Source organism: Phalacrocorax aristotelis, chromosome 8, assembly GCF_949628215.1.
Source record: "Phalacrocorax aristotelis chromosome 8, bGulAri2.1, whole genome shotgun sequence".
In the NCBI taxonomy this organism is placed as follows: domain Eukaryota; kingdom Metazoa; phylum Chordata; class Aves; order Suliformes; family Phalacrocoracidae; genus Phalacrocorax; species Phalacrocorax aristotelis.
The window spans coordinates 16702133-16719227 of record NC_134283.1 but is presented as its reverse complement, the minus strand read 5'-3'; the positions used below and the strand labels follow the sequence as shown (position 1 = coordinate 16719227).

The window sequence follows — 17095 nt, the reverse complement described above, 5'->3', positions numbered from 1 at the left end:
TTGCAGTTCTAGGTAATTGCATGTGAAATAGTACTCCAGGGAATGAATTTTTCCATTAATATTTGAAGTCATTTTTTTTGCTACTGGAGAAGACAAGGTGCACAACCACCCTGCCAGCCAAATCATTACTGGCTCACGATACAGCATGTCACTTCCCACCACTTACCTTTCACAGAGTACAGTGGAAGGCCACAGATGACAGAAAACTGAGTATGGAAATTACGCTTTAGCTGTTGAACCTAAAGTCTCTCACTCCACAGATTTTCCACTTACACATTTTTTAATATCGAGTTTATGAGTAAAAACAATATCATTAAGTCTATAGGGGTGTAAGAAATACATGTCTTTTTCATGGTAATCTTGATCAAAATAATAGCAAAACCAAATAAGTTCCAGGAGTTTTTTATTTAATGTTAAAACAAAAGTTTTTCTTTATACTAGAATGCTAATTCAAGATGTTATTAGCTCTTCAAATTAGATACAGTGCCATTTTTTCAGTTTAGAAAAACAATGCTGTAAGGAAGATTTTTCTAACCAGGTTATTTCCTCTATCTTAAATTTCACCGTTCACTTTCTAAAGGATGGCTGAAAACAATTAAATACAGTTGAATCTCAAATTATACTACTTCTGTGGTTAATGTAGCTCATGATATACAGTTCCAGTTCTGATGAGAAATGAGGTGGTCATCGTCAGGTACAACCCCTTTTTCATTACACATGGTTGATATCTTCTCCAGGTACGCCTGGCACAGTACACGAACATTAAGCAAGCGCTGTAAGCGCACACAATTCTTCTGAAACTGCAACAAACCCCAACATCTTCCAGTCTGAAAGCTACAGCTCTTCATACCACTTCTGTCTTATGGTTACATTGGAGTTAACACCCAAACAAGTTACTAGCCTGACAGGCAATATAATGTAAACAAAAGCATTTCAAAATTCTGTTGCAGACAGCAAGTTTTCTTTCATAGATAACTTGCATCTACACTCCACTAGGTCTGTGAACAGAAACACTTCAGAGCCAGCTCTATATATAGGCATAATGCACTTTTTGTCTCATGAATATATTTTGAATAGTCACTTTATCTTACATATGACATCAAAGACTGCTGAAATGAGCCTTTGACACATGCATGGTCTTTATAAAACAATAAACAGATATCTCAAAAGAAATGCTTGCTGAGCATCTGCTACTACAAATATACAACATACAAGGGTAGCAAAAGCTGTTTGAACTACAACACTGACCTTATAACTGACAAGTCACTGAGTATGAAACTTCCTCTTCAGCAGAGTCCACACATGAACCAGACAGCCTCAAACTAAGAGTTTCTAACATGCTCTTTTGTTGGAGATGTACTACGCACACAGTTTTGACCTACCAAATTGACAAAGGCTATAAGCACAATTTTTAATCCACAGTTGGACAACATTTAGATTTGTTCCTGTCCTGAAACATACTCGCTTCATCTTCTAAAAATTACACTGTAATTAGAAAGCAGCAGTGATGCATAGGACTGCTTGTTAAACACTTCTCCAGTACGGTTTAGTACTAAACCCAGAAATACTAGTAAATGCTGCTTTGTTTGCAGAAGGGTAAGGCTTAACAAAACAGATGTTGAACTCATTAATCACTGTGCTGGTCAGTCATACTACAGGTGGCATATCGGGGGGATCCATCCTTACCTCATGCATGGGATTGGGCACAGGACGTTAGCCTTACAAAACACTATCATCTCCACCAACAGAAAACAGATTGCTTTAAGTCGAAAAATGCTAATTTAGAAATTAGCAAAAGCCATTAACAGCTTTAAAACTTTACAAACTAAGCTAATTTACAGCAAGCCCATTTCTGTGATCTCCTCGCTATTGCTCTGTGCATACTTCCAGTATTGAGGCTCTGCTGAAACACATCCATTATGAATGTTTTCTCCATGCATCGTTTTCTAACCTTCAAAACCAGTTTGTATCAGAAACTGCATTGCCTTTAAAAACTGCATTGCCATAAACCAGCCAGTGGCCAGTCAAATTAAAGCAACAAGAATAGAAAAATCCCCCAAAACCCACCTCAGATGCAGTTCTGTTTAAACGGTATCTGCTACTGTTTGTAATACTATCTTATTCATTCTGTTCTTCAGTTTCCAAACATTCAAACCAGATTATTTTTTCTTCCATAAGTGCCCTCAAGAATGCAGTCAGCATGCAGCATTCCTGCCGGGTGTCAGCGACAGACACTGCTATCAGAGCCTGTCTAATGCAGCATACAGGATACACTGCAGATGCTCAGTGCTCCTCAAGGTTGGGTGTATTTTTTAAAATTGAAAGCCAGAATTTTAAAGACATTCTCTTAGCGACTGTATAAAATGTGCATGCAGATACTAAATACAGAGGCACAGAAATACAAAGGAGAATATGTAATATAGTATGAACACTCTTAACTGGATCGTAATTATTTCTGAGCAGCTGTTGGTCATGAAAACAACTGTGTAATACAAGGTACTGCTGTGGAAGAGGTGAAGATAAGTGATCTGACACTGTTCAATTAATTTTTTTTTTCCCCAAAAGGAGCTCAGCACAGTTGTTATATGATACATTTGAGTTTACTTGCATTCCTTTTTCCATTACTCAGCTGTCTTCTGCCGTAAAGTCTGTTTAGCATTAGAAGCAGGATATGCAGTGCCCAGAGGATCATCTCACACATCTGTGACGAAAGCAGTACTGTAAGCAGGTCTGTGTCAAAGAATGAAGCAGTGGAATGTTTTAACGTGGTAATGAGTTCTACAGTGCATCCACGTATGTTGTTACTAGAACTGTTAAGACTCCCACGGTGCAGGTAAGGAAAGAAGCTAATTGAAAATGCTTCATGGCAATTCCAGGTAAATCCTCAAATTATTTCAGGAAAAGGCAGTCTTTTTCAGACTGCTGTTGGCATGTCTTCTAGGAGCTTTTCAGAACTTCTTTCAAAAAAATAATCATTCTCTTATCTTGAGGTGTAGAAGAAATAGGAATAGTATATATATGTTTTTAGAATAAAGTCCTTCACATAAGGAGGGAAATTCTAAGTCTTCACAGAAGGGAGGCAGTTCTAAGTCTATTTGATTAACTTCATCGTAGCCTCAGTTCAGTCCGATACCCTGGAATTTGGCAGTTTCAGTGCAAACAAAGTAAGTCCTCAGTTCTCCCTTGCCTTTGACATTAATGAGTCCCCTACATTCACATGAATATCCCAACTCCTGTAGGATTTTACTCGTTTCTTCCGTGACCTTTGTGTGAAAAGAATTAGAAACTCTTGTGAAATTCTTCCGATTATTCACATTTTAAAAAATCCGTAACCAATTAGAAATAATTTCCTAGACATTCCAAGGCTTGTATGTTTACCTGGATTTTCCCAAGTTCCCCCGTACTCTCCATTCGGCTAGCAACATTAACAGTGTTGCCCCAGATATCATACTGAGGTTTCCGGGCACCAATCACACCAGCAATCACAGGGCCATGATTTATCCCTGTATAGACAAAAAAAAGTGCCATTAATGAAGTAGAAAGTTACATGATATCTAACTTCATTATTAGCCATAAGTCACGTGCTTGAGAGAAAAGAATCCCAAAACTTAACCCTGCAACACATTTCTAGCAGTCAGTATTACCACTATTCTATAAGTATTAGTACTGAGGCTCAGGAGATGTGAAGTGACTCATTAATTGTAAAAAGGGAAGTCTGAGAAAGAGCTATGGCAAAGTTCATGCTAAAACAAAGTTCTTCCTTTTCTCCTTTTAATATACATAAATAAACATTTGTGTAATGACAATACTGTCTGTAGTCTACAGTTAATAACAGGGTAATTCCCTCCTCATCCGCACCTGTCATCTTCTCCAGACTCATCCAGCTGCAGTTTCCATATCGCTCCCTCCAGTGACTGGAAAGGCCCATCATGGCAGAGCTTGGCACATGTACAAGCTAGACTGGACAATGCTACCTTCGGCTGTTCAGCATTTCAGAATCATCCAGATGCTGTGTTCAGTGTTAAGAAGGGCTCCACAGCAATTTACCTAAGATATCCTACCTCATTTGTAATTTTTACAGAACTGCAGAGTTCATGTTCTTCACAAACTGAACTTACCAATACGTAAGCGGAAATTGTTAAAGGAATGTCGGTTGATGCCATCCAGCTTGCTCATCAAGGCAATTCCATATTCCACCATAATCCCAATGTGAGCATGCTGTCTTTCCTTTTCCTATGCAATTCATAACACATATTAATGATCAAATTACAAGAGAGAAGGTTGTGTCAGACTACTATTCCAACCCAGTACTATTATTGAATAAAGTATATATTTATAAGAAGTAGACCACTCATTCTTGTAACTGTGCAGAAGTACACAGTTCTAACATACATTCAAAATGGATTTTAAAAAAAACACATTAAATTAAATTGGAATGGCTAGGAGGCAACAAGCATATGATATGATTAAATTTTATAATGAATTTATGTCTGTCCTTTAGGTATTCCAGATCTAATTTTACATGTTTTCTATATATTTCACACGTGCATCCTAATGTCATACAGGGACCTGCTGTAGTGAAAGTGAGCATGAGTATAGAAGTTGGTTTTAATTCTTCTGGGTGGCAAACAGTTTCAGATTCAGATCTAGTGTGGCACTTAAGGATTCTCTTTTTGTGCCAGTTCTCAGGTATCACAAAAAGCTTACTGTGCAGTTCTGAGATGGCCTTTTCTTTGGCAGCCACTCCTTGACTCCCCTATTATTAGAGCTATTCGGTTATGCATCTAGAAATGTTAAGATACTAGAATCAAAGATTAAAGATGTAAAAAGTATGCTGGGATTACAGACTTAATACCTGCTTAGGAAAAAAAATGGAACTAGGAGATCAATAGTGAATTCAACAGGAGACAATACACTTTTATAATCTTTTTCCACATTTCAGAAAGTCACTCTTGGTGATTTACTTTCTCTTATTTCACATTACGTTTTGTTACTTTGAAACGCACCTATGTACACACAGAATACAGAAGGCAGGTTTCAGAGACAACGTACCTGGTTGTTCTCTTGGCCTGGCATAACACTGAGACCAGCTGCTGCCATGTAAGTGCTTCCAATGGTTTTTATTTTTTCAACACCACTAAATTTAGGTTTTAACAAGAGCTGTTTGAAAGAACACAGAAACTTGAGACTTTAGTACCATATTTCAGTGTGGGATTTAACACTGAACGCATTTATCTTATACTGTCTACAATAAGCATTAAACATCTCTAGGGATACTATCAATCACATGTAGGTCAGAAAAGAAAGTACTGGAGATTAGTTTCACAGTTTTGCTCTACCTGCTTATAAAAGAAATTAATCACTGAATTACTGAAACAAAGTCCTGAAATTCAGGACTTTCGAACCATACTATTAATGCATTAGATTGTATAACTGAAAAACCCCATCAGATGGGAATATATCTTTCCAGATTGCAGGGCTGAACTCAGAATATTAGTTCAGCATGACAGTCTTTTTCCCCCCTCTAATGCTCACAGATCTAGTGAAACATTTTATTTGGCAGTGAATAAGTAATCTGGTCCGTTTTTGCCAGAAGCTTAATTACCTCATCAAAATCAGCAATGATTTCATTTAACAGCCGCAAGCATTCCAGGCCTTCTTTATTGACATCACATTCAGTATAAAACACCTTAAAATCAGGTACTGATGCAAACATGACACACACACAATCGTAAGATTGATGGTACCAGTCCTACAGGAAAACAATATAGCCACACATTGTCAGCAGTCACCTTCCACCACAGGTATTCAAAACTATGACTATTGTTTGTAACCAGTAATCAAATTATGGTTTTCCTATGAAGTGAGCTACAATACTTTACAGTGGGCATCTCTTAGTCTATTAGAAACATTAATGAAGTTGATTTGCCTAAGGAAAAGCTGAGATACCTACGTATCTTCAATATTCTCATCTATTCTGGACAGCGCCAGTCTTATAACACTTACCATGGCTGTGAAATCAGCAATATTTATTCTGATGACATGCTGGCAGAGTAAGATGGATGACTTTAAAAAAAAAAAAAATCATTATCAATGAACTTCTCACTGGGGTTGTTACCAAGGAAATACTACCTGTTCCTCAAGTAACTTCTTTAAAAAGAAGGCCTATCTTCTCTGGTAAAATACCATCTTTGGACAGCAGTAAATCCTTTTTAAATATTTGCCAAACTCAAAACGTGACCTGAAGCTGAACTACCAATTCTGAAAACCGATATCAGAGACTGACATTAAAGTTTGCATTTTTTTGAGGCCACCTGGATAGCAGATTCCTGGGTTCACAAAGGTCTTGGGATACAAACAAGAAGCAAAGAGTACAGAACCATATAGCCTTCTGTGTGTTTGTTAGCATGATGTTCTACATCACAGAAGCCCAATTCACTGTCCTTCACATAGTACAGATTAAGCACACCTCATTTCGTTTTTCACCAATGAAATAGGCAGCAACATGTGCTGGAAGTACGTTTTCCAGCAAAAGCCTGTTAACATTCTCCATCGTTTCAAACTGTTCATGTTCTTTTTTAAACTTATTCTTCCACAGACAGTCCAGTCGACAGTAATAGTCAATCTGCAAAGGAACCAAGTATGGTAAATTAAATCCATATAATATATTTCTAAAAAATATTAGTCAATTTATTCAAAAAGTGTAGTAGCAATAAAGTTTCTTCAAGCCTACAGAGTTATGAAAAATGTGCTTTGAGAATGAAGGTCATAAAAATAGGAAGAAGCCAGTATGAATAAATGTCATTTGGGAACGACCAGGTGTATTTACCAAAATGACATTTTAATAATATGGTGATTATTTTTATCTTGAATTACTGCCTTGATTTAGGATTAATATTGACATATAAATACAGATAGATCCAAATTGGAAGAATTTTAAAGTTTTGACTTCTGTAATGCAAACACTATCAAAAATATAAAAATGTTTCCACCCTTTCACAGTAGAAATTCTTGCATTATCTATAACTACGTACAAGCATATAAAAAATTAAAATATATACTAATTTAGTGCAAAATTTCAATGAACAGTACTTTTGCATTTTATTTAAATCAACTTGCTGCAAGTAAAAAAGAACTAACCTATTGCTTTTTTAATACATACCCATTTTGCAAGTAAAATTAGGGTTATGTAAAACAGAACCAGATATAAATTAGTCATCATCCTTGGCTTTTTGATGAAAAGCCTGAAAAAGAGAGCAATACAGAGTCATATGTATCTTTTAAGAAAATCCACATGATTAAGGGCTGGTGGGGGGAAGGGTGAGGAAAGAAGAGCATAGAAGAAGAGGGTGTCTTTGTTCAGACATACACCACCAAGGCCATCATTCATTCGTGCCAGTAGCTGTCCGGTTACAGTTCCTACCCTAAGAATGATAAAGGTTTGTCATTCAGCTCAGTAGATGAACCGCATGTCATGTAATGACAAAATGGGTGCTGAAACCTTGTTAAGTAGCTATTGTAGTGAGATGTTCAAGCAAACACAGTTTTATCATAATGGAGCCATCTTAATTTCCTTTGCACTGGGTTGCAGCTTTTCTCCCCACACTGCCCCACAAAAACAGAGCCAACAAAAACTTGAAGTAGGAGGAGAATCTTATTTGTAGAAGTGAAGAGGATAACAAATGAAACCCTGAATTGCTAAAACGAAAACAGCCATTAAGTCACACCTGTACGTAGTTGCATACAAATCTGAGACACCACTCATATTTCATGGTAAGATCAGCCTGTCTTACCACATCTACTAATTTTCACAAATGTATCAAACCAAATTCTCATTATATGAATAGCCTGGGATGAAGAAACTAGATTAAGAGCTCATTTAGGCTTTTTTAAGCTGTGCTGACAGCTCACAGCCTCTGCAAAATAAATTTATCCTAATCTTCAGCTATGAGACTATACTGGGAATCTGAGAAACAGACTTACAAATAAACAGTAAAACCCTTCTACATATGATTTCTCTTACGTATTTTCATAGTTTCTTCAATTCAATCACATAAATTGCTGTTATTTTTCAAAATATGTGCACTTAGTGAGATAAGTAAATTAAGAATTCACTATCCTATTGACTAGCAAGGTCTTGCAAGCACAGCATCACACTTTTAGCAAGGCTTTTCTTCATAGCTTAACAGAAGATCAACCTTATTATGAGATTAATATTCTACCTCCTAGTCTCTAATATAAGATAAGCTTCCAGAGATCTCAGAAAGCATGACTCAATTCTTCAGAAAACAAACCTTCTATAAAAAAACAGAGGTGATATCATCTAACATTATTTCCATGTCATTAACTTTACAGAAGGGTTTGTAATGTCTGACTTACATGATTTTGAAATTTCAATATTTCAGTAAGTGTACAGAAATCTAAAACCTGCATCAATGAAACATTATTGTCAATTATAAGAAACTTTACACTGCACCTGGTACTGTTGCCATAGAAGCTCAAGTTTCTGTGCTGAAGGGTATTAAAAATGATGAGGTATACAGTCACAGCAATGGACAGGAGGAGAACTTTGAGTTCGAAGCTCATTTGAAGAAATACCGAACAAGCAATGAACCCCAGAATGCAGCAGTAAGCATAATACTGTAAAAGAAGAATTTAAAGAGCAGTTGCATTTTTCAGACTTTAGTCATAAGAGACTTTCAAACCATAGCAAGTGTTATAAGTTCATGGACATTTTAATTTAAATAGAAGAAATTACAATCACTTGCTAAATACACCTAAAGCTTTGTTTTTAATTGCACTACAAGGCTGAACTGAACACTAGTTTTTGTTTACTTCCTTGTTAAAGACAAACAAAAAGATTTAAACAAAAAGCATCACACCAACATAAGCAGTGTCAGATAAAAACTGACAAGTGCTAAGAATTTATCTTCTGAAGTCCATTAATTTAAGCAATTATTTATTTAAAGTTCACAACTAACGTGAAATAGGTTCAGTCTCCAGTGAACAGGCTCTGAACCAGGAACTCCAGCATTCTGGTCCTGTTTTTGACAGTGCTCCCCCTTTGTAAGCTTAAGCAGACACCACATTCCCATCTCCCCCACCTGTAACAGGTGAAGACCATGACGTGTTCTCCAACCTTAGAGAGCCTTCTTCATAAGAGCTTTGATGCTAATAAGCATTATCAAGCTAGGGCCATTATACAATGGAACTACTGAAAAATCTCTCAGGGGGATGACAGTCCAGGGGTGGTGTCCAAGGTCAGCATGCAGTTGGGAGCACGAAAACCATCAGGTGGTACAAAGTGTGTTGTGCAGACAAGTGCTCCCTGCAACCGCAGGCACAGGTATAAGATGCCGAGCTAGCATACTTTAGTCTACAAACAATTAAAAAATTACGTCAGCTTCTGCTCCTCAAGAGTTTATTTCTCTTATGTACAAAGCACAGTTTTTCACCCATAATAGGGCAGACCTACCACGGAACTGGGAGATTCTTAGCTAATCAGTTAACATTTCTATCGAAGTGAATGAAATCAGACGAATTATTGGGGCAACTGAAGATCAGAGCCCATATAGTCATGTATTATACCAACTCCATCATCCTAAAGGCACTGAGTCTAACCTCCAAAAGGTAATGAACACTCACAGTTATAACCCTGAAGTGCCAAATCTCTGAAAAAGAAGTCACTAAGTAGAGAACACTGGCACAGGTCTGTTGGCCATTCACTCTATCAAGATACCTTAACAGGGACACTCGCAAGTACAGCTCTCCTCTCTCAGACACTAACATAATCATCATTCTGTTCTACTGCTTTTTCCTCAAAGTTTTAGATCTACTTTTAAGCCTGAACTTTCAAAAAAAAAAATGCAAAGCCATACTTTATTTAGCACAGCAACAGCAGCTGAAACATCTTGATTTCATGAAGAACTTTTCTGATGTCAGATACCTAAAAAAGCTGTTTTATACAGCAACAGAAACTCCCAGCTGTCAGTAACATATACAATATTCAAAGATCTGGGTTTTAAAGTAACATGCATTCACTACTTACCATTTCTTCAACACAGAATTGAGCTGTGTTTCCAAAAGGCTGGTTTACAGACATGTAAGAACAGAAAATTACCAGATGAGTACAATGTGCTTTATATATGTGTGACTTATGATGAATGATAAGGACTTGAATGAAAGGGGCCTCCCACAACATGCTGCACATTGTTCAAAAGCATGTCCATCATCTAAAGGGGTGACCAGGTGACAAAGGAGCATCTCAAACATTTGGATGATCTCAAAATAGAATGCTACTTTGGAATTAGAGAGATAAAAAATTAAACCCTCAGAAATAATCCTTTTGTGTCATTAGTAAGTACTGAATCTATCCTTATAGAAATGCTAGAGGACACCTTTCAAAGATGCTGAGTAACCAAAATAAGCCAAAACTCCAGCTTTATCGCCGAGTACTCCAGACTTTTGAAAAATCCTATAAGATGCACAGTAAAGCCATAGCTAATGATAGAAAATATCCCTAGAACTGCCTTGTGGCACAAGTAAGTCCTTGAGTTCAATGATTTAAAAATCTGTCTTTATAAAAAGATGAAAAGATATCAAAATGCTACCATCCATCTATGTTATACACACCATCCAAGACTCATTTCATTTTAATCTTAGAAATGAAGACAGTACTCTACTCACAGAGGCGGCAGCACACAGGTCATTTGATCCAGTAATGTTTTCAGGTTTGTTCTTTTCAGTAGTCTTGAATTATTGGAGAAAAAAAAACAAAACAAAAAACACCAAACCACACAATAACAAAGCCACCATATAAACTTGTTAGCAGGTAGTCACTAATTTTAAGTTTGTTCTTACATGATGAGTCCTGACCTGGTTGCCCTTTCAGTGCTACTGGAATATAAATGTTGAAATACGATGATGTCCCATATAGTTGTATTAAACAGGTATGCACACACAAGGTGCAAGAAGGTTAAAATTGACAAGTATTTACTTATTTTTTAATTCAGGGTGAAGTTTCACATTATGGCTATGCTAATCTAACAGCTACCTGGCACAAACATGTGGTTCTGTCTCACCCCCTAGTTTCACAGCTGCTGTTCCCTTCTTCTTTTAGGCTGCCTTTGGTGGTGTTCACATGACACCACTGTGAGTCAATTCTAGGACCAAAGTCAGCAGAAAAGAAAATTAAGTATTTTCTGCAGTATAGCTTTCAGAATAAACTCCCCATGGAACCAGAAGAATGGCAGACCAAGCACGTGGGATCAGAAGGACATCACTTTTAATAGCTAGCTATCAGATAGGTTTACTTGTTAACATGATATGTCACATAAAGCTTTTTTTTTTTTAAAAAAAGCAAACCACCAAATAAAAAAAAAAAACCACCCAAATTCCACACATCAAAGGGATCTTGAATATGAGGTTACTCCAAAGGGTTGTTTTTCAAACTTATGTACCCGAGGTGCAATACAATACTCTAAGTTAAAAGACAGGCACCATTTGCATTTTAGTCTAACAGTAGCTACCCAGAATGTCTTCAGGTTTAAAAGAGAGCCAAGCTATATTCTTCCCTCCCCCAACTGCATTATTACTAGCTACTGCAAGTAGCTCAATGAATTGCTCAATAATCATCTTAGTGATGAGGGTTACAACCAACATTAATTATAAATGCCATCTTGAAAGCAAGAAAAGGTGGCATAGACTAGAGCTCAAGTCTGTCACATGCACTTTTAGTTCTACAAAATGGGAGTTTTTACTTTTAATGCTTTTACATGATGTTGTGCATTATCCTTGTGTAAATTAACTCAGGTTGCAAATCACACATTAGAAAAAGCAGCATAAAGCATGGTACTTGACGAAAAGAATACAGGAAGTTGCTTAAACTGTGGATGTTACAGTAAGTTCACAGAACAAAGATAATGTTATTCCTTACCAAATTAAAAATGGCTATAATCAGCAAGGCACCTATAGTGATGACTGCTAAAGGAAGCCTGAGTAAAGGCATTGTTTCTACCTTTTCTGAGATAGCACAAAGATGGTGCACGAAGGGACACTGTTCTGAGCAGCACTTCTGTAAACAAAATTAGTTTGTTTCAGTAACATGGATAACACTTTGATACATGGGAAGAAATATTTCTCAATATAAAATACTTTTTCTCAGCAGGAGAGTGTCAAGAGTCTTCACTGGAATCCTAATTTAGAACCCTGAATCTAGTCATTCAGATTAAATGCCTAATGCCTTTCCACAACTTAAAACAGAGATAATGCTTCCTTATTTCAAAGAGGCTGGGTGCTAAAATTTTCTGAATATCTGCTTTAAAAATACAAAGTTATGATCCGGTTGAAAGTTCTAGAGAAATGTGACTAAAAATATAGTGAAAACTTATGTTATATTTTTTAGTTACAGAGCTATAATGTTGTATTCGGAACTATATTTTCAGATGACTAAATTGAAACCAGTCACAGTCCCCTGTCTTGCCATCCTTATATCCTCCATTTGTCGCTATAGAGAAAAACCTCTTAGTAAAGCATACACTTTTAACGATCACAGGCATTATTCAAGGATGCTATACCAAAACACTCCCAGTGTAAAACTCTAGTCTGACGCATTTGCAATCTTGGAATTTTCTTTCTTTTCTCCATGTGTTTTTACATATGTAGAAACCATATTCACATACACATACTCACACCTCTCTCTCTCCATAGACATATATAGATACACACACATCCACTCATATGTATATATTAAAAAAACCACACATGCATAAACTCCATACATGCTATCTAACTGTACTTTTAAATTAATCATAAAACTATCCCATGTACAGAATGCAATTTTATTTCTTTTTCTTTCCCTTTTACACAACTTGATCTGGACTCTGTAAGAGACCGTTTCTTTCCGTGGCAGTTTTCCTGGGAGACCACCATCACCCATCTGAAATAGGATGATGGTGGCATGTTCTCAACACGACTTCAGTATTCCCTCTCAACACAGATTCAATGAGTGTAAGGAACTCTCTGAAGTCCCTTTTCTATCCCACCCCTGCCTTCAGAGTTCTTGGACTAGAGCAGGCTTTTTTTTTATTTTGTATTGTTGAACTCTATGTCATTATAAATTTTTAAACAGTAATTGCATACAGTTAATAATAATGCAAAGAAAAAGGAACTACAAATGCAAAGTGTCCTAATTGATGTAACGGTGAATTTGGAATTCTAACAGCTATGGAACTGTTGCCAATAAATTATTCAGATATTTGTAATTTTCATGGTGCTTTATAAATGATTATGAAAACTAATCTTGCATTCAAACTTATTTTACCTTTAATATTTTTCCAAGATAGAAAATATCAGTATTTACAACCGAAATTACTATTAAGGACAAATATTAAAATAAAAATATATTTTAAAAACCCAATCCCACTTAGCAAGTGTTAATATCATCCTCCTCCCACCTACCCATCTATTCTGGCACCCAAATAATTCTGAATTACAGTGAGAATTTTCAGACATGAGTATCTGTTTCAGGCAATGAAATCTCCTGGTAACCTGAGGTTCAGGCTCCTGTAACTCCTATTGAAATTAACAGTTTAATTCATCATGCTAAAAGATAGACCAAGTTGCTGAATTACATCCATCCACTTTTGAAAACAGGACTTTTTTTTTTTTTAAATAAACTTACCATACATTTCTCAGCAAAGCACACAAACAAAATAATTACAATGATGACTGCAACAATTCCAAAGGAAATTCCTAGTTTTGCAGTTCTAAACAGAAGAGAAAGCAATTAAACAAACCAGTGTTAAATGAAAAAAATTTTCAAACCACAATTCAGGCTAATGTTTGCTAACAGTGTTTCTCTAAATTTAAATAGAATTTTTGTCCTACTACCACTGGATGACCATAACATTGCACAGATTATTGTTACTCTGTTGCACAAATACTACTTTAAGATATTCTACTCCTCACTGACAGCCTGAACCACTATCCCGTGTATGAACCACATGGAAATTGCACTGCAACAGCTATGAAAGAGTAATATGCCATAAACTTCAGAATTATCAAGTATCTGCTTTCTTGGGGGTATGAGAAGAAGCTCAAAGTTCCCTCTTTGTATCTCTACAGACAAAAGGATCACTGAGCACATTGTAACCAGCTAATCACATTTTTCTTTTGCTCACTCAATGTGCTTACAGCCAAGTATTCTTAGAAAATAGTATTCCTCACTTAACTGATCATCTCCGTCTGTGTACTAAGCAAACACAATATTAAAGAAATATTTCTATTTTATTTTCATACTGATATATCTGCTCTTATGTCAACAACAAGAATGCACTCCTTTATTAAGCAGTAAATCAGTCCTAAGAGGTGTATGTTTCTTAAATGTAAACCCTTAGGAATTCCAAAAGACTTTAAAAAGTTTCATGCACATGAATTTCACTTCATCTATTGGTTAATTTGAGTTATAAATTATTAAAATACTGACACTTACTTTGGCATTATAAACATCTGTATCAGAAATATACAGAGGAACACAAAACTGGCACATGCGAAGTAACTCTTCAGTTTTAGGATAGGAATGGTGCGATACTGAAATGAAGATTATAACAAATCTTCAGTGTAATTCCAGGGGGTTTTAAATTCTGTTACATTTTTGTAATAACATGTATGTGTAAGTTTATACTGTACTATTAAAGATATACACAGAACTAAAAAAGAACGAAAGAAAACCAAATAAAATTCACTTGAACATCTGTCAAGAAAAATAAGCAGCCCAGACCAAAGGATAATTTCAAACCTAGAGGAAATCCACTGAATATGTAAATCAGCTCTTCACAGATGCACATAGTCAAAATCCTTATAAAAGAAGGATATACACAGAAGTAAATCTAAAGTGTATATATACACACACCCACCAGTAATGACATACAGTACACCACAGCATAGTAAGTTAAAGAACAATTATTCAAAGAGAGAAAGTCTGTACCTAACAAACAGCAGCATTAGACTTGCAATGAAAAACACACAGAAAGCAAAGTACTTTCATTATGGATGCAGAAAAACTTTTTTTTTTCTTAAATCTTATTAGTATGTGAAGAACTTCTCTCAAAAGTAAAGTTGCCAAACCCCTACTAACTCCCTTACAGCAAGAATCTAACCACTGATTAGAGACAACCTCCTTCAATCTACAGACTTAGCATTCTCAAGGAAGAATGACCAACTCAAAGGAATCATGAGATCTGCTTTCCATTAGTTGCCAAAAACCTCTCTGGATGTGCAGTCGCCTCCAGAATCCAGTTTCAGAATGAAAACAGACAGTTTCAAATATTTTCTTATGCTGCTCAGAAGTGCAAATCAAAGACCAAAATTGATTATTTTGCTCTTACCAACCTCTTTTTCAAGGCCAGGTTCTGCAAAAATCAGTGAAAATCCACAGAAGTCATCTGATTTGCCACACCACGGACTGCATGCAGAGAGACACACATTACAAAATGTACACAACAGGCCAAGGAGAGTATGCAAAAGCATCGTTACAGCTGAGACTGCATAGTATACAGGGTGAGAGTGCCACTGTTTTACACACATTTGACAGCTCTGCAAGGTCTTTATATTTCATAGCATAACATATGGGCAGTTATGTGTTGATGTAGCTGACAGGCAGATCCAGAACACACTCACAGACAGCAGCATCTGCCAGTTACATGCAAAATGTAACCCCAGACCTTCCCTCAGGTTTACAAATAGGAAAGTATAATAGCAGATGTTAAAGATGGCTCACAGCCTCCAAAGACTTCCCCTAAATAATATCAGGGCCCTGTTAGGAACAGCTGAGGTACTGTGATAACAGTCTTGTTATAATTTAGATAAAATAAAGAGTTTTTCTTCTCAAATTCACTGTTTTATATTTGCTAGGAATTTAAATATTGTATTTTAAATTTAAAAAGAAAACCAAACAACATTGCCTCTGCTTGTCTGCTCTTAAATTCAAACACAGTGCTAAATGCACCACCAGCTCTTGATAGATCATTTACCTTCAGTGAACCAGACACTAAAGCAATTTTATTATTACCCCTAAAACTGTGCTTTGACGCTATACATAGGTTTTGTTCAGGACTGCACCACATTTCCTGACACTGCTTATTTTAATAAGCAGAACACAAACATTAACTGCCTATCCCATCCTACACTGCAGTTCAGCTCATTACTTTGGACAGTCATAAGAAACAAAGCAGTAATTCTGCTATTTTGTAGTACTATGCCACACTGAACAGCAGGACTAACCATTGGCTTCTTGGTATAATAATACTCTCATTATGTTCAAATTAATACCAAAAAGGAACTAAAATAAGGAAAACACAAAGACCAAAAAAGGCAATTAAAAAATCCTTGTAACTTAATTTTTGCAAAGTAAATTTTATATCTAGACTTAAAATTGAGAATGCAGATTATTCTTAAAGAAAAGATGAAGAAAAAAGTAAAATACTGCATACTTAGTTGAACTGAGGCCCTCAATGGTTGACATCATTTCATCATAAATATCTTCCTCTATCCTTCCCTTTTGAGATGAATTTCTGAGAACAAAATGAAGTCCGTGTCAACAATGCTATTCAGAAATAATTAACAGCTACAAAAGACCATACTTTATCATTACACAAGTAGTTAAGCTACCAGAGAAAAGTTAAACAAGAATGCTCCAAACTGATAAACTTACACATCCATACGACTTTACTAAGCGTTTCTCTAGATGCTTAAATCATGCATTTTTCAAGACAATATTTTTATAAACTAAGAGAATGTTTCACAAGTGAAAATCATCTACTTAGTTAACTCAGTGGTACAGGTACCATTGTAAGCATTCCTACATACAGTGCCGATTTTTATTATACTACAGTGTTATACATTAATACTACTAACCAAAGAAATATCTTGTAAAATACAATATATATTTCCTTATTTTGTACTATAATAGTTACAAACAAATCTAGGATCTATGAGTAAGAAAAGTAAAAGCTGAGGGTAGCACAAGTGGTTACAATGTATACACATATACAGTATATGAAGTGTTTTGATTTGTTTTCCGCTGCTCTGTAGATCT

General features: G+C 36.0%; 1 protein-coding gene across 2 annotated transcripts in view; it reads right to left on the bottom strand.

Annotated features, from left to right (window-relative positions):
* Positions 1-386: 386 nt before the first annotated feature.
* ADCY7 (adenylate cyclase 7) overlaps positions 387-17095 on the bottom strand; it is a 64896-nt gene continuing 48187 nt past the window's right edge. For both annotated transcript variants that reach the window (XM_075101576.1, XM_075101577.1), the window contains exons 13-27: positions 16491-16571; positions 15391-15463; positions 14492-14589; positions 13682-13766; positions 11936-12073; positions 10687-10749; positions 10049-10087; positions 8477-8640; positions 7163-7244; positions 6470-6625; positions 5606-5752; positions 5053-5160; positions 4119-4233; positions 3379-3503; positions 387-3263 (exon numbers count right to left, since the gene is read on the bottom strand). In XM_075101576.1, the coding sequence (XP_074957677.1) occupies positions 3117-3263; positions 3379-3503; positions 4119-4233; positions 5053-5160; positions 5606-5752; positions 6470-6625; positions 7163-7244; positions 8477-8640; positions 10049-10087; positions 10687-10749; positions 11936-12073; positions 13682-13766; positions 14492-14589; positions 15391-15463; positions 16491-16571 (1621 nt within the window). In that variant the 3' untranslated portion in view covers positions 387-3116. The remainder of the gene's footprint in view (positions 3264-3378; positions 3504-4118; positions 4234-5052; positions 5161-5605; positions 5753-6469; positions 6626-7162; positions 7245-8476; positions 8641-10048; positions 10088-10686; positions 10750-11935; positions 12074-13681; positions 13767-14491; positions 14590-15390; positions 15464-16490; positions 16572-17095) is intronic.